A 22,212-nucleotide genomic window follows, 5' to 3' on the forward strand; every position below is an offset into this window, starting at 1 on the left:
CGTGTTCTAAAACTCGTCGAGAAGAGATCGGTGGGGGGTCGATGCTCTCCGTGTCCATGGTGAATAGTCGGAGCACACCTACTGCTTTCATATGCTGTGGTTTCAGATTGGCAGGACATAAGCATGGCTCGCTAACCTAAAAGAATTATCGCATTGAGCCGCGATGGAGCCGTCAATTGTATCTTGATCGCATCGAAACTGACAGACACCCGACTGAAAATTCCCGTTGAATCGGTAAGAAGTCTGGCGATAATCTGCGATTATAAATTCTTCAAGTGTCCTCCTTTGCACGTTTAAACGGTTACTTTTAAACCACAAACTTGTGTATATTTACAGGCCCACGATACTCGGACTTTTATCTCTGATTTTACAATCAGGGTTTTAACACTTGAGCTGCACGTAAAAATGGTTCAAGCGAGTGAAAGCGACATCTTAGCTATAGGCGGAGTCCTGGGCGACTCCGCCAGGCCTCTCAAGGAGAGATTCCGCGCTCTGTTCACCCTGAAGAACATCGGCGGCGCGACGGCGATAGGCCAGATCCACGCGTGCTTTAAGGATCCGTCGGCGTTGCTGAAGCACGAGCTCGCGTACTGCCTGGGCCAGATGCGGGATCCCGCTGCCATTGGTATCTTAACGAGCGTCCTGGAGGATCTGTCGCAGGAGCCGATGGTACGTCATGAAGCTGGTATGTCTTTGGTGCGTCCCATCCGATCTGTAATCAAAGAGAAACGGAATGAATAAGGAATCCGTCCCTCGCCAGGTGAGGCCTTGGGTGCTATCGGCGAGCCGAGTGTAATCCCGTTGTTGGAAAAGTACAGCGAGGACCCTGTGCCCGAGGTAGCGGAGACATGCGAGCTGGCCCTGAACCGCTTGAGGTGGCTGGAGTCCAACAGTGATGCGAAGGGCTTGCAAACGAATCCATACTCGACCGTCGATCCCGCGCCACTGGCGGAAGTAACAGACGCGAGTGTCCTAAGAGACATTTTGCTGGACGAGAGCAAGTCGCTGTTCGACAGGTACAGAGCGATGTTCTCGCTGAGGAACTTGGGCACCACAGAGAGCGTCCTCGCCCTCGTCGAGGGTAAGCTTGTACCGATTTATCGTCAATCTGAAAATATTAAGTACTGGCTAATCAAGCGTCGACTTTTACGCGAAGGTTTGAAGGCCGGTAGCGCTCTGTTCAAGCACGAGGTGGCGTTTGTGCTGGGACAGCTTCAGGACGAGGCGTCCGTGCCGGGATTGCGAGCGTCGTTGGAAGACACGGGCGAGAACGAGATGGTCAGGCACGAGTGCGCGGAAGCCCTGGGCTCCATCGCCACTGCCGAGTGCTACGAGATATTGAACAGATACCTCGGCGACAGCAAGAGAGTCGTCCGCGAGAGCTGCGTCATCGCTTTGGACATGTGCGACTACGAGAACAGCAAGGAGTTCCAATACGCAGACACGCTGACCAAGCTTCCCACCGCGTGAAGAAATCCGCCTTCTTGAAATGCTCCTTTCTGCTGTATATTGTGCACCGTACATTTTTCCTCGCTGCGAACGAAAGAAAAGAAATGCGTGTAATTATTGCCGTTATCGCAAGCTTGTATTTACATTTTCACGCGATGCCCTGATGGAAAGCTGAGTAAAGAATTGTTACATTCCTTACGCCCTGGATATATTATTGTTCTTTCCTGCGGACTCAAGTTCCCGTTGTTATGCGAATATTTTATTTTTTTTTAGCTCCGAGAGTACTAGGTTCTGTAATTATATCCGAGCACACTATTCGACGATTAGAAACTCCAGAAACGGGATTGGGAGCAACATCGAATCGATTGCGAGGGAGGTATGCATTTCGTCATCACGTAAGACGGTTTCTTTTCCGAGAAAAACGGTAAAATCGGCAGATTGAATCGCGGCGTTGTATGCGGGCGTATACCGCTAATAGCAAATGAGCCACGATAAGACTCGCGATACGAACACCGGGCATTACAGGCGAAATCGATCAACCGTCGCGCCCGGCTCCGCTTTCTGCGTTCGTCGTCTGGTACCTCGTCCGTTCGAAGTCTGGTGCTCCATTCGAAATCGCCCCTTTAATCGCGCCCGGAAGCGTATAGCCCGCCGGGGATTCCCCGTGATGGAATTTCGAAATTGTCCGTGTTCAATTTCATGAATATCGCGTGCCGCCCCGCGCATTCATTGGCATACATTCGTTAGCTCCTATCACTGCGAGTGATACGAGCGCGTGTACCATCCCTCATACACAGGCCGAGATAAATATTTTTTCCTCCCCCGCTGATCGTTCCTCACGGCGGACGCGCCAGGATAACGGACGGATCGATGGGGGGAGAGGGAGAATTATCGGGAGAAAGGACGTTCCTGACTCGCGAAGAAACTTGACTTGGACTGAATAATGAAGCGATTAATCAGACTCGGTAAAGCGTTGTATAAATATTGGACAAACGGATATAGCTCGTCGGGGCTTCGGCAACTAAACACGCGTTCGCGAACCACGGTAACTGCGTTGCAAGTGTTGCAACGTGCGGCGTCACCTTCGAATTCCCAAAGTAACATCAAACCAAAAATGCGTGATTCGTGACGAAATAATAAATGCAATCCGAGATCTATTTTTTTTGTCGATTAACACACCGTTAGAATATTAATTCCTCGCACAGAGAAAACGATTTCTTTGGATTTAATCAATTTTGTTGTATCCAAACAAATTTGATATTTGGGAATGGACCAAACGAAAATCATTTGTTTGAAACAAAAGATATATTCTCTTTGATCTAAATGGTATTGTTGTTTCATTCGAGCAACATTATGGTTTGAAAGAAAATATGTGAGAAAAATGTACGTACATACATCTTTTTCCCTCTACATTAGAATTTTTTCGTTAGAAGAAGATAAACACTGAATTAGTACACTATGTTCGTAAAGAATAGAACATTGCACTGAGAAAAAGTCTTTGAAAATTTATTTGTGGCACATGATGTTTATTTCAGTGAAATAAAAAAATTTTCAAAGACTTTCTCGGTGTGGATGATTAGACTGCGTCTGCGGTCGCTTACATCTCTGTAGCCGCCATGATTTTACTTACGAGTTCGGCGGCCATCTAGTAGCAGCGCCAAACTTTATAGGCGCCTGGCCAAATAATATCATTATTTAATTGAAAGATATTACTTGAAATAATAGTATCTTTGTCATCAAATAATGTTTGAATGAAACAACAAAATTTTTATTCGAACAAATAAGTAATGTTTCGTATAAGCACATGTTTCAACGAAACACATTTCAATCAAATAAATGGCAATACTAAATCCAAAGAAACCTTTTTCTGCGTGGCGCGGAATGAAAAACGATTCGCTGTGGTACGTGCGAAAGAAAAAAAGAAATCCCTCGCGGCTCGTCCCTATCTTCTCGCGCGGATACTTTGACGATGATTTATTTTCTCCCGGTACCTCTGCCGAGGCACTTGCAACGCCAGCAGGGGCTCGCTGTGAAGTATAAGACGATTCTCGCCAAGGTGGGAGGACGGACGGGGGTGGTCGATATTAACTGCGAAGCAGTTCCTTCCCGGTGGTGGAGAACGCGGCGGCGATAGTCACATGCCGGCCGCGGTCGAGTGTGCCCGCGCGTTCTCCACCGCCGCTTCACGCAAAGTAAGCTCTATCGCTGATTAATTAACAATAACTCGCCGAAGTGCGCCGACGTTAAGTATCGCAATTGCACTCCCACAGACGTTCACCAACCGGTTTCCCACGTTATTTTATCAGTGGGACTTTTTTCAACCCTCGCCTTCCTCGTCGCGGCTGCTTTCTGTTAAAGTTTATCCTGAAAATATTACAATCGTGGAACAACATGGCGTTTCAAAGAATTGTACGAGAGCTTTTGGCAATTTTACCACACATTTCACTAATAATTACACTTGTTAGTATACATTTTACTAGGAAAATGTATGGTAAACTTTCAGAAAACTCTCAAAGTTCTTCAAAGTGCTCACGATCACTCGATTTCCAGGATAAATTTTCAAAGAAAATTCTCCCCGTGTACTTTTCAAGCAACACGCGAAAATTTTGTCGACGTGCCATTCGATCCCTACAATTTTTCACGAAACATTAGAGGTGCAAATATTTTTCCCAAAATGCCACATTTTCGCGGTCGCGATACTTTCGGTTTCAGAGACGTCGACTCAAGTGTCTTAAACATCTCAATGAAGTTGTGAAAATACATTTAATATTTCGAAAGTTTTTGAAATCGAAGTGTTCAGGCACTTTAGAAATATAAATCCTTCTTGTAACTTGCAAGCTACATAAATTTGTACTTATATATTTTGTTTCTCTCTTTTTCCCATCACATTTTAGAAGAATATATCAAATATTTTTAAAATGTCTGATTTCGAAAGTAACTTTGTGAGTAATTCACAATTCAAGTGATCTGTTCTCGCATTGCAAAATGATCCATCGCGGGGAGATAAAAAATAATTATGTGAGCTCAAACTTTGAAAATCGGAGGACATTTCCAATGTTCAATTCCTTTCTTTAATCCTAATTCTGTAAATTCTCTTATTAGAAATAGCGGCATTAGCAACAAAATATAGAGATAAAAGAAATCTTGAACTTATAGATGTTTTAAAAAACTAAGGTAAAAAATCTAAAAATCCACTTTATGAAAGAGCTTGTGATTTAAATTTTATGCAATTCTTAACAATTCCGATTCGCCTTACAATCTCCGTAAGATTCAAAGATTTTGTAACTTTGTAAGAGATAAAGTTTTCTTTTCCCTCCCCCCATCTCTTCTCTTAAATTTACGGCAGGCTGTATATAACAATTTTATGATTAATAGCACAACGCTTCGTATCTTTGGTTGTTCGCTTATTAAAAATATGAGTATTTTAATTATTATCCTGCATGTCTCGAGGAAGTATAAAGAGTACGCACGTTTCTCCGCCGTATTATGCAATCGCGGTTTCGTGTGTGCTACTTTTTTACACGAGGGGTTTCATGTCGTGAGAGATTTAATGATAACTTGGCGACTTCCCCCTCGCGAGGCTTTTACCGCTTTTTTTAAAAATACCGGTCCGCCCGCGTGATGTCGACGCAGCCGCGTATTTCAACGTTAATAATGTTCAAACACTGCCATCGTCTCTGGCCAACATATATTTCTTTCTTTCTCTCTCTCTCTCGCATTATTTTACCGAAACTGCCTGTTGGCCAGACTTTGACTAGAGGGACTCTGTGGCCGGTATTCATAATCAGATCTTATATTCAAGACCGTCTTGAATTTATCTAAAAATGCTGTACGGAACATTTTATTGGCCACGGAGTATTTAAAGATGATCTTAAGACAGTCTTGAATATAAAATATGACTCCCGGTCCACGTCTACCCAAAGAGAGCTGACAGGTAAAGATGATGTCAATATGACGTTGTCACATTGACCAAAGTATGACATGAATTTGGTCCATACAACATCAAACATAGAAACCTCTTTAAGTTGCCAGTAATAGATAACAATAATCAAGCTTTTTAATCGACATTAACCGGCCAGTGTTTTAATACAGAAAATTTCTTGCGAAAAATATTATCTCAGCCAGGCTTTGAACCTGGGCTTCCCTTCTCTCTAAGCGGGCGTCTCACGTGCCTCAGTGGTCGAATTGGTGAGAGGTAATATTTTCCGCAACAACTTTTCTGTATTAAAACACTGGCCGGTTAATATCGACTATAAAGCTTGATTAATATAACATCAAGTTGACGTCATCTTGACTTGTCTCCTTGGGTAAGTACGAGAGGCAAAGTGGGCGGGAGACGCGCGCGATCCGACGTGTGTTTTGACTGGTTTTCCTTATTCACGAGACAACCGCGTTCCTGAAATATATGCAATTCAACTCGGGAGCGATGCCACTCGTCCGCAGCGTATGCTGACGTCCTCTTTGACAGCGACAGCTGTCTTTGCAACGTCAATCGCGCCTCGTACACCCCGGAAGCAAAGCAAACGTCAATCATTCGCCGACGATGCCGGAGAGAAGTCGTGAGGGCAGTGAGACTTGCGGGGTGACTTGACGTTCGGAAGTAACTCGGCTTCTCTCATTCGAGTAATATCGAATACAACATTAAACCGAGGCGCACGTAGATGCGAGTTGCATGTCCCGCCATCGGCGCGGCTTCTCTTCGACGTCACAATCCAATATACCTGCAAACGCGACGGGGGTGGAGCGCTTCGGTGGATTAGGTAGATTTTATCCATTTCGTGATTTCACGTTTCGCCCTTTAAATCGCCAGTGAGGGCCACCCCGCGACTGGGACCGCGCATTCGCTGCAATTTTTAAGCCGTGGAAACCTCGGCATTACGTGTCGATCGTTAAATTGGCATACGCTTATGTCAGCACATCCGGTCTTTACAATCTCAGTTAGTTAACTTTGTAATAAAGGGATCGATTCACCTTTCCCTGAAGATATCGCTATTTATACCATTACGCTATCAACCCCTTTTTCCTCCTCTAATAATTTTAGAAAGACCTTCCTGCCGGCGACGTGTTTCTTTTTTCTCGCGACACGTAAATCTGCGCAGGAAGATATGCGGCGGAGGGGAGCGCGAATATTAATCTTTTAAAGTTCAAAGGTAAAGGCGAGAGTACGTCAATTTCGTGCGACTTGATGCAGTTTTACTTCAGCGTAGCGCATGTATAATAGATATATGCCGCTGGGACCATCGATGAGCGGTGAGGGGCCGGTTTCGCGGGAGATGATGACGGACAATCGGTGGTTCCCGAGGGACGAGACGTAGGGGGATATGTCCGGCTGCCTGTCGTCATCTATGACAGGATCGACAGATGCGGGGCCGCCGCAGCCCCAGGAAGACCCCGCGCCGCTTCCCGTCGCTCGACCGCCGTCGAGCTACGACCCCAGGCCGACCTTAGCGGAGGGCAACGGCTCGTCCGCGCGGCGAGGTAGCCGTCATCGTCACCAGCCGCGGCGCAGGATGATGTCCGCTCCGCCGTCCGGACAGACGATACAGCTGACGCCTCTTTGGGAACACGTGGTACGCCCCGCGGAGAGAATTTTCTCGTCGAATTTACATTACATTATGAAGTTCTTCATAATGCCACATTGTCCCACGATTACGTGATTTTCAGGGTAAATTTTGAGAGAAAATTTTCTCCGTGCGCACGCACGGGAAGAGCTTTTCCATATGCCGTGGATTTCTATGGCCTGCTGGCTTTCCTTTTTGTAAACGCGGGTGAGTTTTGACGAGCTCGTCATTTCTGATCCAGGTGCGTACGCGTAGATTCCCGTCCGAGGTCGACACGCAGGCCACCTTCGTCGAGATCTCCGAGAGACTTCGGGATCCGGAATGGGAGGTGCGGCAACACGCCCTGCGGGTGCTGATGGACGTTCTGCCGACGCTGAACGTCGAAGTCGTTGACAAGGTCATGCAACCGGTGGTGCCGGAGCTGATCAATAATTTGGGACATCCAGCGCCGGCGGTTCGTAAGGGCGCGCTGGACACGCTACGGGTCTACTTGGTTCACACCCCGAACAGAGAGAACATGGTCAAAAACGTAAACGTTTGCAATCTTTTAGTTTCTCTTGGCCTGTACGCGGAGAGAATCTTCCCTTAAAAATTATCCGGAAAATTAGGTAATCGTAGGACAACATGGCGTTTTGAAGAACTTGATGAGAGTTTTCTAAAGTTTTACTAGTAAAATGTACGGTACCATTTCAGAAAACTCTGATGAAGTTGTTTAAAATGCCACGTTGTCCCACGATTGCACGATTTTCGTGCCGTGTAGCTCCTCATTAAATCTACATCTATTCTGAATCTAAAAAGTTCCCTTATTTCTTAATTAACGGGAAATTTGACGAGAAATTTTCTCATAGCATTACAATGCTTTTTTTATGAATTTTCTAGCGCAATGCTTCTAAATCCAAGTCGAAATGCTATGCACGTTTCTAGAGATTTCCCGCGGACATTTAATTTTTACGAAGATAACAGTCAAGCGGTGCTTTCATTTATTCCAGATCCTTCACGACGGCCTGAATCGCCCGGACGCCCATAATCCGTTTCAGACAAACGTGACGACGGGCGTAATCCTGAGCGCACCTCTGCTGCTCTTTCCGTCCTCTAACAGTCCACCTCCGACGGCGCAGGTCCTCAAGGACGCCACCATCGCTTTCGCCTCGCGATTGGTCCAGGTGCCACATCAGGAGGCCGTTCTGAAGTCTCTCATGAAGATCCGCGACGCAGTCGGCGAGGAAGAATTCGAGAGCTACCTGGAAGATTACGACGACAAGTTTAAGAAGAACATCGACGTGCTCTCCAAAATCTACAACATCAAGCCGAGCAAGAGGAAGCAGGAGAAGAACCGCGCGCAGGACATCATGAAGGCCGACGCGAAGGAACGCGCGTTCGACAAATCCTGGGACAGCGACAGCGATACTTCCGGCATCGCCGAGGAGGAGGACGAGACGCCGAGCGCCGGCGGCGCGATACCACCGGCGAGAGTCGTTCTGGAAACCGAGATCAAGTTCAACGAGGAGACGGCCATCACGATGACGATCCTGGAGGAGAAGGACGACGACAGCGAGGCCGGTAACAATGCGAACAACGGCATCGACGAGGATCCGTCGTCCGCCGACAAACGCAAGACACCCAGACGCGTCCACTTCGGCGGCGAGATCGTCAAGCTGAGGACGCCCGACAGCGACGAGACGGAGTCGCTCGAGGTGACGCCCAAGACGAGGATCCCGGTTCCGGTGTCGCCGGCCACCAAGATGCCGGAAACGACGAGAAGACGGCCGTCGTCGCAGCCGTGCAGTCCTCACGCGGAGAAGCGGGGATCGAAGAGAGCTTCCAGGTCGGCGTCCAGCAGTCCCAAGAGAGAGTACACGCACAACGCGCAGCTGAGCCCCAAGAAGAGCATCCTGTCGAGGACGAGCAGCCCTCTCATCCTCATCAGTTCGACACCGGAGGAGACCAAGAACGCGAAGAAAGTTCGAAGAAGCGGCGAGGCGATCCCTGAAACTGAAGTTGCTCGCGTAATCAGTAGCTCGCAAGAAGGTGACGAAATATCGCCGAAGGAAGAGGTCACGTTAGTTCAGGCTGCTCCACCCTCGGCAAGCAACGAACATAGGCTATCAAAGAGCCAGGGCGAAAGCGACGCGTCTAAGTCGGCACAGGTTGCAGCGACAGATGCCCCGAAGAACAAAGGGGAGCAAGCGGTCCTTGAGAAAAACAATCACGCGGGCACGATTGACTCGAGCAGAGGCGATGTTCCTGACGCCTCCTCGGGGCAAGAAAGGAATTACACAGCGATAAAGTCATCGAGTCCAGAACGGAAGAAGACACCCCGAGAGAAGGACGATGGCTTCGAGGTGGAAAAGGGATGTTTGAACGAGCAGAAGCCGTCGGTAAACAGCTTCTCTCGCAGGTCCAACAGTTTCCCGTTCGGGTCGCCGGTTAACGAGTGCAATACGCGAGCGGATCGTCTGATCGGCGCCGACTTGATCGACGACGACGACGACGACGACGAACGGGACGTGCGTACCTTCGGCATGATTGCGGACGATCGTGCAGTGACCGTCGTGAAATACGGCGACGGCGAGGGACGAAAAGAATGGCGCAATCAGCATGACAGGAAGGAGGGAAACGCGTCGGAGGGGAACGGAAGTGTCACTTGTAGCAGCAGCGAGGGCGAGGGTAAACCGCAGGAGCCCAGCTGGGAGGAATTGGGGTTGGTCGGCCAGGAGGTGCTGGACGACCTGCACAACAAGGTGAGAGGTCGGACATTTCCGGGGCTAATAAATACACCAGGTATTTCATGCGCGCGATTATTATACATGCAATCATGAATTTTCTCGTAAAGAAAAACTTGGCGCAAACGCGTCCCCTGATAAATGCAACACTTTGCGCGCGCGATCCTCGAAGTTTACGAACAGTAAACTATATTCTTGGTATCATCCCTTAAAATTCCCCGAACGGTATGTACTAACGTTAGATTAAACTAATTAAAAATGGTATTAATATTTCGCGTCGGATTATATGGGACGCAGGTTCGATTCGAGTCGCGAAGGGGTTAATCCCCGAGGCTACGAACTAATCCAGCCAATTTCAATTGAGTCCTTAACTTCAGCGTATCACAGTTGGGGGAAAAATTATGACGTTCCTTTGAAGAAATTCACGTTGGCTGTGACTCCGTGGAAATTCGCGTGAGATTCAATCGGCACCGTTCCCCGCCGCGTGTTAGCAGGGTAATGCCCTGCTTCGCGGGTTGCCGCGATTGGCGATTAACGCGTTCACCCGAGGACCCTTGACTTTAGGACAAACCGCCGGTCCGATACATTAGGTACGGTGAGAAGTAGGTCGATCGATTTTCGTCGTCGACAAAAGTTCGTCGCGTGACGTAACGTGATTTAAGCTCCATCAATTATCAGGATTACGTGTGCGCGCGTGTACGGGCTTAACGTATCTTTCGCTCTTTTAAAAAGAAAAAAAACCCTCATGAACGAGGCCCGTTCTCTGCATCGTCGCGATTGTCAAAAGCTGGTCATTTGCAAGTAACGTCAGTTTGTACCACCCGGGCGATGGTTCACGTCGCTGTTCGAGATAAACGTATTATTGCAGAATTGCGCCCCTGACGGACGCGGAGCTCGTTACGCTCGGTTTTAATTAATCGATAGACGTGGCGTATTCGTAATAAACGTCGGGCGAATAGTCGAATAACTCAAAGTCCAGCCTGAGTTTCTCGTACAATCTCCGCACCATCGCACGGTTCAACTGGCTGAAGTATATCCTGGAAGCGTTAGAGTAACCACTGCTGTGCCTCCATCTGGGTTTGATCCTGCTCTGCAATCCTAACTTATTGATCGCGTACACTTGATCTCGCCACAGCGATTCCACCTGCAAAATTAATTGACACGCTCGAGAGGCTCCAAAACGATCGCCGATGTGATATTTCGCCAGAAATTTCAATGCGGATCTAACGTTTCCGAGGTATTTAACACGGCAAAACTCTTCGCAGCAAGAAATGCCTCGTCAATTGATGTCGATTCGACGTCGTCTCGACGAGTCATTTCTCACCGGGTTGCCTCACCGTTCAGCTCGAAGGTAGCGATCTTAGTATCATAGAAGTCTGTGCATTTAACGCGAAACGTCAGGAAACGTTGTGACAATCAGCGGCTCCGGATTTTCTCGATACCTTCGCAATAATGTCGTACTTGACGAGGCACGGTGTGCAGAAAAGATAATATGGCATCCAGTGATCGTCGCCGTAACTGCCTAGGTCAATGTCGATCATATAATCGACGAACTCTCGGAAGGTCGGTTCCACCCCCGCCGGCGGCGGTACACCCTCACGTCGGATCACCTGATCCGGTCGTGGCTCCGTGAAATTTTTCTCTGAAAAGTTCACCGAATCCGTCGCCGTTCTTCTTCTCTTCTCGCAGGCTCGTCTTCTGAATCTTCCCTTATCGACAAGAGCGCCTCCAAAAGTGGCTCGCAGCCAATCGGAAGACTTATCGGCCACTTTCAGAGGCGCTTTTGTCGATTAAAAAGAGGGTTCAGAATACGGGCCATATAATTCAACTGCGTTCGACGTGCTCTCGTAAAGCTTCAGAGCTTAATCGCGCAAATTTAAATTCGTTATCACGCGAGGCGGGCAAAGAGATTTCTAATCGGCACGTCCGCCACCTCTGCTGCCCGCGACTTACTGCGATACTTCCGCACGATTTTGGCCCCGTGCTTGCGGTAGAAGTGAAGCGTCCCGTGTTCCCGTCCGGCGACCGAGTTCTCCAGTTTGTCGCGATAGGCGCTCAGCAGCCTCTCGAACGGATGCCGCACGACCAGCAGCCTTCTGCTCGTATTTAAAACGCGATCGGCCTCGGGATACTCGAGCTCCGGCATCGCTCTCCTGGCGACGGTCGACAGCTGCTCCCTGCCGTTGTTTAGCGCCTCCTCGGGCACGTTCATCAGCAGGCAGAGATTGTAGAGCCAGGTCGTGGTGCCGGCTTTGTACACCGGACAGTACGATATGTTGTGTACTCTGCGCAGGAATTGTACCAGGGAGAATCAATTGTCATCTTGGGGACGCGGAGCTCCTCAGCGATCGTTAACAGTCGAAGTGTTTCTCTTCCCTTTTTTTTTTCTTACGAACCTGTCCATGTAGAAGACGGCGTACTGCGGCGCGGGCGGGTGCTTGAACGGCGAGTCGTCGGCGAGCTTTCGGTAAAATCCCAAGTTATACTTTTTGCACACTCTCTCGACGTTCAGTGATCGCCGCGTGTTGTCCGCCTCGGCCTCGAGCTGAGACAAACGTTCCGGAGTCATACTCGATCACCTTGAGATTTGAGAACGGGCAATCGTGACTCACCATCAGCTTTCTCAGATCATCGTCGGCGGGTAGGGGCCTGCTCTCGTCGCCGATAACGGCGAGGGACAGCTTCAGTGTCAAGGACACGACACCGAGGCAGACGACGACTTGAAGTATCCGCAGGAGTGCGCGTTTCCGCTGCCGCGACATGATCGCCGGCGGAGACGCGATTCACGGGCCCGCGTGTGTATCGCCTGGCGTCTCCTCCGCTCGCGTCTTGTCAGGACCGTCAACGGCGGAAGTTTCTAAAACCCGCGGGACGAACATTCTCCCCGCCTTCTAGCACTGACTGACCGGTTTCGTGCACCGTTCGCCGACAGTGATGGGTCTAAGGTACTGCCAGCCCCAAGCACTCGGCTCGGTACCAAAGGATTGCAACAAAAGTACTGTTACAATCCATCATTTCTTATGACTTGTACAATTTCGCTGGTTCGTACTGAATCCGTTGCTTCGCACGACGAACCGTATCGGTTCCTTAAATGTCTCGCGATAGCCAACGTTGATCGTGGACGTTGAAAGCGTTGCCAAAATTATACACGTGTAGCTGCGTGTTCGATTTTTCCTCTACAAAACCCTTTTACATCGTTTTGCTTGAACAATTAGAGTAGGTAAATCGGTCCGGCGAATGAATCCACTCCTGAAGCTCGAGTGGGGAACGTCACGGCCGAAGAATCCCAGGTTCGCTCTAGCATACTAATTCCGTTAGCACAGCTGTCCAAACGGTGCATCGTACCGATAGAGACCTCGCGCCGATACGAGGATGAATCCTCGATTCCACTAGCGCTCGATCGAAGCGACGAATTTATCACCGCGAGAAAGTCGATTTCAAAGAGCTGATGATTAAAATGTAAAGAAACAGCTTGCTGGGCTAATGATTAAATATCCATATCAGACACTTTCGCGCAATCACCTGCGTTTGGCTCGCACTGGCCTTCTTCCCTTCAATTTATTTATTGGCAGTCGTCTCTATTCTTTAGATTAATGCACACGCTGACTGCAATGCGTCTTTCATCGTCTTCGTCTTTGTTTGATTTTATTAGATTTCATTTTGTCTCACCGAGGATGACCCGAAGATGGGTCGAAACGTTTGATTAAATTACAAATTCAATAAAAAGATCCAACTTGGACACTTTCGCACAATCACCTGCGTTTGGCTCGCATTAGCCTTCTTCCCCCCCACCAATTTGTATGATTAAAGTTCCAGCAACGATCACCGCGGTCGCAAGTGCACCTTATGTTCATTCAGCGAGTAACATCAAGGTCGCTGCACTAGACCTTTTTATGAATGCACGTGCGACCTCGTCGACGCGCGTCTGTGAAAAGAGGCCTGTGAAAATAAATACCGATGCCACCGATCGATTTCCGTGGGACGTCGTTTGCCGCAATCCCGAGAAAAAGGAAATACGTATACACGTATACGCGCGCATACATATGCATCTGCTCCTTCGACTTTTCGCAACGTCGTATTACGCTGCATAATTGATCCGCGATGTCACCTGCGGGCTCTATCTCACCCAGACCAGCGCCTTAGAGCCCAATGTAGAGTCGATTCTCCGCCCGATAAAAATTTTAAGTTGCACTTTCTATTTCTTTAAGTTATCCTAGGAGTTAAATTTGCGATTGTATTATTACAGACGCAGGATTTTTCCAAACGAAAATATAAATGCTCCGTTGACTCTCTACGCAAAGGCTTTCTAAAAGCAAAAAAAAAAGAACTTTAACTTGGACAAAATTAAGCTAGATGCGCCCATGGTTTTTGAAGTCACTTTCTAAGTTTCCTTTTATGTAGAAGTTTTATCTACACTCCTTTTAAATTGCTAAGAAAATACATGTCACAAGTACGGAACTTGACTGAAAATTAAAGAAAAACATCTCGAATGTCGCTTTTGAAGCAAGAATGCTTATGTCCCGATTGAATTGGCATTTAGATAAAAGTCTAAATTCTAAAGTTACAAAATTATTTAATATATTAATGCGATCAACTACGCACTATTTGCACGACCTGAACATTTTTCATTTCTGCAGTCAAGACTTTCTTCGGAGGACAGTTCTGTGGCCGTTAATCTTCTCAATTAGATTGCGAAAGCGCGGTTTTTTTTTCGGAGTAACGTCGAGTCGAACAAAACGCAAGCTAAGCACGAACAAACAACTCGTTTCAACAAGCGCGGACAGCATCGCCGTCGAGTACTCATTCGATTCATTGAAGCAAGCTGTTCGTTCGCGCTCTCGTTCGATTTCAACGCCACACGTTTACGAGGAACGCGAAAAATCTCCGCAACTTTCCTCCACTAATTGATTTATGAGGAAAACGCGATAAATAACGCCGCGCTTCTCTTTTTTTTTTTACGCGCAAAATAAAGCCGAGTTTATGCGCGCGAACGTCTGTGCATTGCCGCGCGATACTCGCCAAAGGCGGCTGATATCAGCCGCCCGTATGAATATTCCGCGGGTGAAAAACGACGGGGAGATCTACCCCGCGCGGATCGTTATGCCGCGGACGAGCGCAAAAGAGAGGGGAAACGCGCGCGGTAAGCCGCAAGAAAATAATTAGGCACGTGTTGCGTGCCGCGTCGCGTCCAGGTCCAGGAAGGCGTCATTCCCGTGTATATGCAAATCCGCGGCAATTGTACCCGTCGCGTTGCACCGACGTGGCCGTAAGTGCAATTTTCAAACTGTTCTCTGATTCATCGTGGCGCAAGTGGGCAGACGTACCGGGTAAATACGCCTCGGCTGTTAGGACTCGCCGCTGGTCCCGGCCACGTCGGCTCGAAAACGCTCTCGTCCTCGTGAGGGGCGCGGGCGAGAACGTCGAAGAAGTCGGAGAGGTAGTCACGCACGACCGTGAGAAATATGTAAAAAAAAAGAAAGAAAGAAGAAGAATTAATGCGAAGCTCATATCGATTCCGCGGTTATAGAGCTCGATAGAGGTGCACGGTGAGAATGCGGATGCATTGCGTTCAGTTCCGCTGCGACGATCAATAATGCCGACTCGTGAATTCCCAGCGACACTGCTCACTTCGCGATCGGGCCTCTCACGATTCCCTTACCCTGATTTATTCTCATTAGGAAGACGAAGCGGAAGAAAATTGCGCGTTTACGTCTCACGAGGACGTACCCGCGATTAGAGATGACTCACGTGCGCGATTAAAGCGGCCTTTAGCGATTAGATACTCAAGTATTTGACCAGTTAATCCCGAGAACAGCCGGATAAATGCGGCTTATTCTTATCACGTGTAATTGTTGGGAGATTTGCATGTGCACGCGAGACGATTGCGCACGGATAGAAGAATGAGCCAATCGATCCTCCTTTACGACAAAATAAACCTTTACTTCTCAGACATTGCTGCGGCGCGAGAACTTCTCTCCCGACGAGGATCCTACGTTTGTAAATTATTTCGGCAATATTATATAAGCTCTCTCTCTATCTGATAAAAATCGAAGTCCTCGCTACATAAATATGAAATTTCTTCTCACGCAAATTAAAATAGAATAACATAGTTCTTTTTCTTGCGATCAGATACCTGACAACGTCGGTCAAAGTGTAGCTGATTAAAGGTCGCGAGAGAGGGACGACAGTTACGGTGTATGGCGCGTCCCATGCAGCACAAACCTCCAAGAAACGCCTTAGGGCCAGTTTCACAAACGCCTACTTCTTCTTGTATTTACACAGCACCTGTCCTCTTTAGAAGAACAACGGAAATAATTCCTCCCTTCTGGGTCTCATCACTCTAAGTCGCAATCACGCTTCCCCGACCTGCTCGAGCAACTTTTCCAGACTCTCTCACAAACGTCGGTCAACTGACAATCAGAGTTCAGTCAACTGCCTATTGTTTTTCTATCTTATTATTTAAGAAGATGGAAAAGGATAGGGAGTCGACTGAACCCTGGTTACCAGTTAACCGACGTTTGTGAAACCGGCCCTTAAAGTCTTTAGGACGCACAAAGAGGTCCCCAAGGCGTTCCTTGGAGGTTTGAACCGTACGGGTGAGATCTCACAAGTATCCTTTCGTCTGACATGTTGCCACCTTTCCAGGACGATTGGCGAGCGCGTGTCAGAGGCCTGGAGAGGGTCGCGTCGGCTCTGCGGACGTCCTCGGCGCTGATCGCGATAGAGTCGCGATTAGGATCGCTCTTGCATGCGGTGCTCGGCGGCGAAAGGAGCTGCCGGGTGGCCGCCGCCGGCCTAGCGGTAGCGAAGGTGAGCTCGTAACTCCTCGCACCTCAAGATCGCCCTTAAACGCACCGAGATCTCGGCTGATTCATCGCCAGCGGATAATAACCGCCCGCGCGAGCCTTGTTATTATGTTACGTATGGTTGCTCTTCCGAATGGGATGAACTTTTGCAGATGATTTGGTCACGAGATCTAAAGATTATTTGCCAAAGTCCTATCTTCGGGTTATCTATGGTTTTTTTAGATTCTAGCCTCACGACGTTTGATATATAACCCGCGCGATTAAACGAGACAGTAATTGTCGTCAGGTCGTAAACTTCGACGTCCCCCGATACGGTCTAGACGTCTGAGAAAAGTTTCTTTCAACGCGAGTTCGGCATCGCTCTCTTGCTCTTGAAATCGCTACGCGAGGCCTTTGAAGAAAGTTTCGATACCGCGAGATCCCTGGGAGCTTTTATCGATACCCGCATCCGCATTCTCAGCCTTAGAAGCATTCGAACTTGAGTTATAAGTTTTAAACGCGGGCAGCAAGGACACCTATACCACAATCCCACCCGCGCGACAGTTGCGTAGACGACACTTTTAGCGCGACGGAAAGAGAAGTAATTCTGTAACTCGTTTCCTAACTTTTTTTATAATACCAAAGGTTCATGACGCGTATAGCACTTATGTTGTTCAACTTTCCTGGAACTACGCTTCGCATAAACTACAGGTGGTGGTAGCCGGTGTCTCGGAGAACGCGCTGAGGAAGAAATTGCCACAGCTGGCCTGGGGCCTGGCTAGACAGGGTGGTCCAGCCGCGGCGCAGCTCGCTCGAGTCGCGATGCTGCGGCTCAAGCCCAGCTTGCTCTTGGAACAACTGATGCAGCCTCATTGTCTGAGCGCCAGAAACGCCAAGGTAACCGAAGCGCGCTAATTAAATCACGGTTATATTTTGAATTTACGAGATCACTCTATCGTGAGAACCGAACGGTTAACGTCGCTTCTTTCGCGCAGACGAGAGAGAATGCGTTGCAGCTGCTGATCTTCTCGCTGGTGACGTTCCCGAGCACCGAGTTCAAGCTGGAAACCGTGGCCGGCCGAGTGGCGACGATGGTCGCGGATCGGAAGCGTAGAGTACGCCAGGCCGCGCTCGACACCCTGGCTGTTTTAGGGCAGATCTACGATCCCGAGGTAAAATTGTCTTAAGTTCGAACGTTAGACGGATGGCAGAGAACGGCCCGTAAACTCTTAAGTATGCCTTAAGTCGTAGACGTAAAGGCAAGGCAGAGAAAAACTCAAGTCGTATACAATAGAGTTTCACGAGTTTTTCCCTGCCTTGCCTTACGTCTACGACTTAAGACAGTCTTGGGGCCTGAGCAGAAAGATTGTCGTAACCGTTTACGATTCTGTCGTAAGACTCAAGTCGGAAGTCAATGCGCAAATTAATTGTCGTAGACGTATGTCACCTTGCAACGCGACGAATGCGACGTACGTCTACGACAATTATTTGTGCGCTCAGGCCCTTAAGCGCTTACGGATTGTTCTCTGACCCCTTAGCCTCGGATTCTGAGGGCGGAATAACGTTCGGTTCATTCGTAGGAGGTTCTCGAAGCGGGCAGACGGGCCGGCGAGGGAAGCCCCGACGTCGAGGCGATGGTGGCCGCTATCAGAGCGCGGCTAGCTAGGAAGTCACTGCCCCTAGTGTCGGCCGATGGTCTCGTGGTGTACGGTTTGCAAATTTCATCGACTGTTCAGATCACTACTGGTAATAAGAACCGGGAATAAGCGAGCAAAGCATAATGCACCCGCGCAGATAGAATCTCACGAGAAAACACGAATCTCATGGCAAAGAGACTTGCACCGCAATTGCATTATTACGACGGAAACTTCGCTCTATCATTATCCGTGATAAAGTTTGAAATACGAAAAGATTCTGTGATGCGAAGATATTGTATAATGTAACAATACCACGGAGCGTAATCGATATTTTTAGTTAACCAGAGATTACAAAGCGCGCGCTTCGCACGCGCTAAATTTCTTTCTCTTTTCCGGACAATAAAAAACACCGAAAGCAACAGATAATTCGAAGTATTATGCGTCAACGAGATGTAATCGCGACAAAGTAATGTTAGGCCAAAGTACTACTTGAGGCAAAATATAAGAAAACGTGTAGTTAGAATTTTTACAGTTAAGAATTCTTAGTTATATCCAGCAAACATGCTGTCTAAAAGTCAATCAGTGGATTATCACTGAAAACAGTGAACAGTCACCGACTGACTTTTAGAGAGTGATGTACTTGACGTCATTTTGACGTCAAGATCATGTTTGCTGGGTATTCACTGTAACTGTGTCTTCAGTTTTTACGAGACGTCAATTTCTCATAGGCTCCGACGTCGATTGGATCGTGGCGGGAAGCGGTTCAGTCTCGCCTGGAACCGGGCGTTCCAGAGGCCAGATTATTGCCACGTCCAGATCGGCACAGGGAAGAGCATCCAGGTAATAACTCAGAGAATCATCACGCGAGAAAACTCGGTATATACATATAGGTATTTGCCTAAAATTGCCTGAAACGTTGCGTCATTTTAGAAACGACATCTTGAATAACCGCGAAAGGCTATGGATAGACAGACCCAATCTGGTCGCGCAGGGTGTCGGACTGCAATCCAAGACTGAGCAGTCAACGGCCTGGCAGATACTGGCCTCGAAGATTAACGTAAGTGGAGCCGCGTATTTTCTATTTTCTTCTCTCGCCTATGTACGCTAGAAATCACTGATGCTTTCCCATATGAATTTAGGTAGAACACATATACATTTGCCACGTGTGTATGCAAAATGTATAAAGTCTGTTTCTAATATGAGATAGCAGGTTTTCAATACCCAAATTCAATCACAAATCTCTTTTCGCAACGATTTACACGAGTGTAGGGAGGTTCCAGGTTCAAACCCTGGCAGAGGTAATATTTTTCGCAATAAATTTTCCGTGTAAAATACACATTGTCAGTTATGGTCGATTAAAGGCGTAATTATTATTCGAAATTGTTGATTGTTAGATTGTGTAATTGAATTTACCGCTAGACAGACTTCGCTCTGAAGGCAATAAATTCATGGCGGGATCCTATCTCATAATAGGGCACTTTCCCTCTATATTCTTACGACAAAGACTATCTAGATTGGCGTATTATTCACGATTCTCCGACGCATTGATAATATAATTTTACATGAGAAGTATTATTGATTTCTCATTAAATACGGCGCGTTGCGTCGTGCGTTACTTTTCCAATGTCATTGTTACGCACCGAGATATCGGCTTTGCATTGCAAATGCCGAAATATCAAATACACAACGAAGTAGGAAGCGGGGACAGAATAATACATCTTTTCTCTGAAGCTTTCTATTTTGCATATCACCGCGAACGTTCGTAAGTATTCCCCAAGTGTGAATTATGAGTAAGGGGCTTTAAACACGGAACCCCGGCGACTAAGTCTCTGCGTGATTCAATAACATCATATTTTCGCAATTTGCATTTGCGTCTTGGTTAATATCGTCAACGAATATTTAATTTAAATACTTTAAGACCGTTGAGTTTCACAAGATCGCCGGGGGCCTCTAAAAATCTTACATTTTACGGCTTGTGTCGGCGGCACGCAGAATTCGTTTGTTTTTTAAATCAAGCTCGATGGCGTGTCGCGACATGAAACGCAAAATGTTCTCAGGATAATAGGTTATTCCAATTTCTCATTTTTGATTTTTCACACACGAGCGTTCGTGCCTACAAGTAAAATTTCGTAACGATTATGTCGCGCTTAGAGGCCACGCGTTCAGACACACCGCAGGTTAGAGTGTCGCGCGATTTAATGCAGGCTCAATGTCATATTTAAGCGAGTATCCTTCTCTGTTACAGAACGGCAATGAAAATGAGATCAAGGGACTGAATGGACGAAACGTGAACGCAGGTAATGCAATCTTTCCTAAATTCTGTTCCAGCTGACGAGTCTTAATGAAACCTAACAAAGATTTGAAAAGACAACTCAAATTTTTCAGGAGTGCCTTCAAATGCCAATTTACGACTGGAGGAGCAGCCGCGATCGTTTTACACGCCGCCGAATCAGTACGATTTTGTTGAGGCTGACGTTAAGGGGCACAGAGAAATTTCTGACAATTTCGAGCATAAAGCGCGAAGTCGCAGAGACGTTAATGAAATTGCTAAAGAAAAGGCAAGACCCTCAGATATGAAACATAAAATTATTTCCGGTCACTGATGCTTAGTTTCCGTTAAAATTATATTATTACAAATAGTTAACATAATACACGGAAAAATATGACGTTGTGTCATCAAGATCAGTGTAATTGAAATAGAATCGTCGAGACAACATCGGTATTAATGAATGAAAAACTTCAGATTGTTGTCTTAATAATTTAGACATTTAGTTCAATGCTTGAAATTAAAATCCATAGCAAATACAATTGAGTGAATCACTTATGTTTACAGGAAAACACTGTTCTTAGAGGAGAATCCAGGATCCCCGTATTGTCGACGCGCGAGCGTCCCAAGATAACGTCGCAGAATCGTGAAAAATCCCTCAACCTGGACCATGTCAATTCCAATTCGCGGAAGCCAACAACGGACGCGCTAGACAGCAATAGAAATCGAATAAATTTGCGACAGGAGAATGTCGGGTGAGCACCCTTGGTAACTTCGCGATAAGAAAACGCGAATTTAATTCGAATGAAATTAATACGTGGCGTTAATTGTGCGCACAGGTCGTACGCGGCTATATATCAACGGCGAAAACGTTTTCAACAAGAGGAGAGTCAGACTTTGAGTCAGACATTTGATTCGCATTCTAACGCTTACCGACCGTCCTCTTACACGAAGGCTTTCGGGACATCGAACAGAGAATACAGTGTAAGCTAAATATACTCTCGTTCTTCGTAGACGAACTTTCGATAAAGACTTGGCAATTTGGATAACAATTTTTTAAAGCAATTATTTCTTTTTACACGTCCCGATTTCTCTTTTAATATTAAATTATTAAAGCTAAAAATTGAATTGCAACAGTCGATCCCGCACCCTCAGAAAGGATTTCTGTTACCGAGACAACAAAATATTCTTGAGGCATTTATATTTCTCACAGCCTCGTTTAGTGTAAAAATAAGACGATATCAAAATAAAATCAATAATTCTTATTCATCTCTATCGAATAAAAAAGATTGACTTACTATATTGAGACGAGAGTAACTTATCTAGATGTACGTTTATATATTCCTGCGTTTAGAATAAATTTTCCCTCCGTCTTACAACGCACGAAGTTGGCACCGCGATATTCGACGAAAGACGATACATACTACCATTTTATTCTAGATTTTAGAATTTTTCATTTAAAATATTCCTTTCTCTATAATAAATGTGATTGGCGCTGTATCGATCCTATTTCATGATACATTGAAGTGCAATTACATTGGATCCGGTGTCTGTGGTTGTGCGTCGTAAGAATACAAATTCAAATTGTGCTTATGGCTTTGTAGGATATTGTAGGAAGCAGAGAAGCGTTCTTCTCGGATGACAATTCGCACAGTTACGGCAGATTCGTGGACGCCGACAAATTTACGGACAAGAACGGAAGCTCGAACTGCGCGGGAGGACGTCGACGTTCGTCGTCCAGAAACATGCAGCAACCAACGCTCGTCGAGACGTGAGTCTTCTGGAAGCAAT

At 47.0% G+C, this 22,212-nt stretch overlaps 3 protein-coding genes across 3 annotated transcripts in view; 2 read left to right on the plus strand and 1 right to left on the minus strand.

Moving 5' to 3' along the window:
- The first annotated feature begins 86 nt into the window (after nucleotides 1-86).
- LOC105563939 (deoxyhypusine hydroxylase) lies at nucleotides 87-1,647 on the plus strand. The gene is made up of 4 exons (XM_012015953.1): nucleotides 87-234; nucleotides 337-685; nucleotides 761-1,081; nucleotides 1,157-1,647. Exons 2-4 carry the CDS (start codon nucleotides 406-408, stop codon nucleotides 1,468-1,470), a joined length of 915 nt encoding a protein of 304 aa, XP_011871343.1. The 5' UTR covers nucleotides 87-234; nucleotides 337-405; the 3' UTR covers nucleotides 1,471-1,647.
- A 4,311-nt stretch (nucleotides 1,648-5,958) lies between these two features.
- The window catches only part of LOC105564074, a 32,032-nt gene continuing 15,778 nt past the window's right edge, over nucleotides 5,959-22,212 (plus strand). Inside the window, exons 1-14 of the mRNA XM_012016174.1 lie at nucleotides 5,959-7,019; nucleotides 7,252-7,539; nucleotides 8,000-9,751; nucleotides 16,379-16,543; nucleotides 17,230-17,415; nucleotides 17,514-17,690; nucleotides 18,099-18,264; nucleotides 18,884-18,995; nucleotides 19,086-19,212; nucleotides 20,401-20,452; nucleotides 20,541-20,713; nucleotides 20,989-21,176; nucleotides 21,261-21,405; nucleotides 22,026-22,192. Of these exons, the coding sequence (XP_011871564.1) occupies nucleotides 6,771-7,019; nucleotides 7,252-7,539; nucleotides 8,000-9,751; nucleotides 16,379-16,543; nucleotides 17,230-17,415; nucleotides 17,514-17,690; nucleotides 18,099-18,264; nucleotides 18,884-18,995; nucleotides 19,086-19,212; nucleotides 20,401-20,452; nucleotides 20,541-20,713; nucleotides 20,989-21,176; nucleotides 21,261-21,405; nucleotides 22,026-22,192 (3,947 nt within the window). The 5' untranslated portion in view covers nucleotides 5,959-6,770. The remainder of the gene's footprint in view (nucleotides 7,020-7,251; nucleotides 7,540-7,999; nucleotides 9,752-16,378; nucleotides 16,544-17,229; nucleotides 17,416-17,513; nucleotides 17,691-18,098; nucleotides 18,265-18,883; nucleotides 18,996-19,085; nucleotides 19,213-20,400; nucleotides 20,453-20,540; nucleotides 20,714-20,988; nucleotides 21,177-21,260; nucleotides 21,406-22,025; nucleotides 22,193-22,212) is intronic.
- On the minus strand, nucleotides 9,835-15,179 carry LOC105563943 (carbohydrate sulfotransferase 8-like). Its single transcript, XM_012015956.1, has 5 exons — nucleotides 12,346-15,179; nucleotides 12,130-12,278; nucleotides 11,687-12,018; nucleotides 11,176-11,375; nucleotides 9,835-10,877 (listed from the first exon to the last, which is right to left on the minus strand). The coding sequence occupies exons 1-5, from the start codon at nucleotides 12,493-12,495 to the stop codon at nucleotides 10,647-10,649; spliced, it is 1,062 nt and encodes a 353-aa protein (XP_011871346.1). The 5' UTR covers nucleotides 12,496-15,179; the 3' UTR covers nucleotides 9,835-10,646.

This window comes from Vollenhovia emeryi, unplaced genomic scaffold (genome assembly GCF_000949405.1).
Source record: "Vollenhovia emeryi isolate VEMERY1.0 unplaced genomic scaffold, V.emery_V1.0 DF939169.1, whole genome shotgun sequence".
NCBI classification, from domain to species: Eukaryota; Metazoa; Arthropoda; class Insecta; order Hymenoptera; family Formicidae; genus Vollenhovia; species Vollenhovia emeryi.

Excerpts from the sequence above, each read along its gene's own strand:
- LOC105563943 (XM_012015956.1), bottom strand. The coding sequence starts at position 12,495 with ATGTCGCGGCAGCGGAAACGCGCACTCCTGCGGATACTTCAAGTCGTC. Across the intron at positions 12,279-12,345 it reads ATGATCTGAGAAAGCTGATG|CTCGAGGCCGAGGCGGACAA; the intron begins GTGAGTCACGAT and ends CGTTTGTCTCAG. Across the intron at positions 11,376-11,686 it reads AATCGTGCGGAAGTATCGCA|AGAAAAATTTCACGGAGCCA; the intron begins GTAAGTCGCGGG and ends TGAACTTTTCAG.
- LOC105563939 (XM_012015953.1), top strand. The coding sequence starts at position 406 with ATGGTTCAAGCGAGTGAAAGCGACATCTTAGCTATAGGCGGAGTCCTG. Across the intron at positions 686-760 it reads GATGGTACGTCATGAAGCTG|GTGAGGCCTTGGGTGCTATC; the intron begins GTATGTCTTTGG and ends GTCCCTCGCCAG. Across the intron at positions 1,082-1,156 it reads CGTCCTCGCCCTCGTCGAGG|GTTTGAAGGCCGGTAGCGCT; the intron begins GTAAGCTTGTAC and ends TTTTACGCGAAG.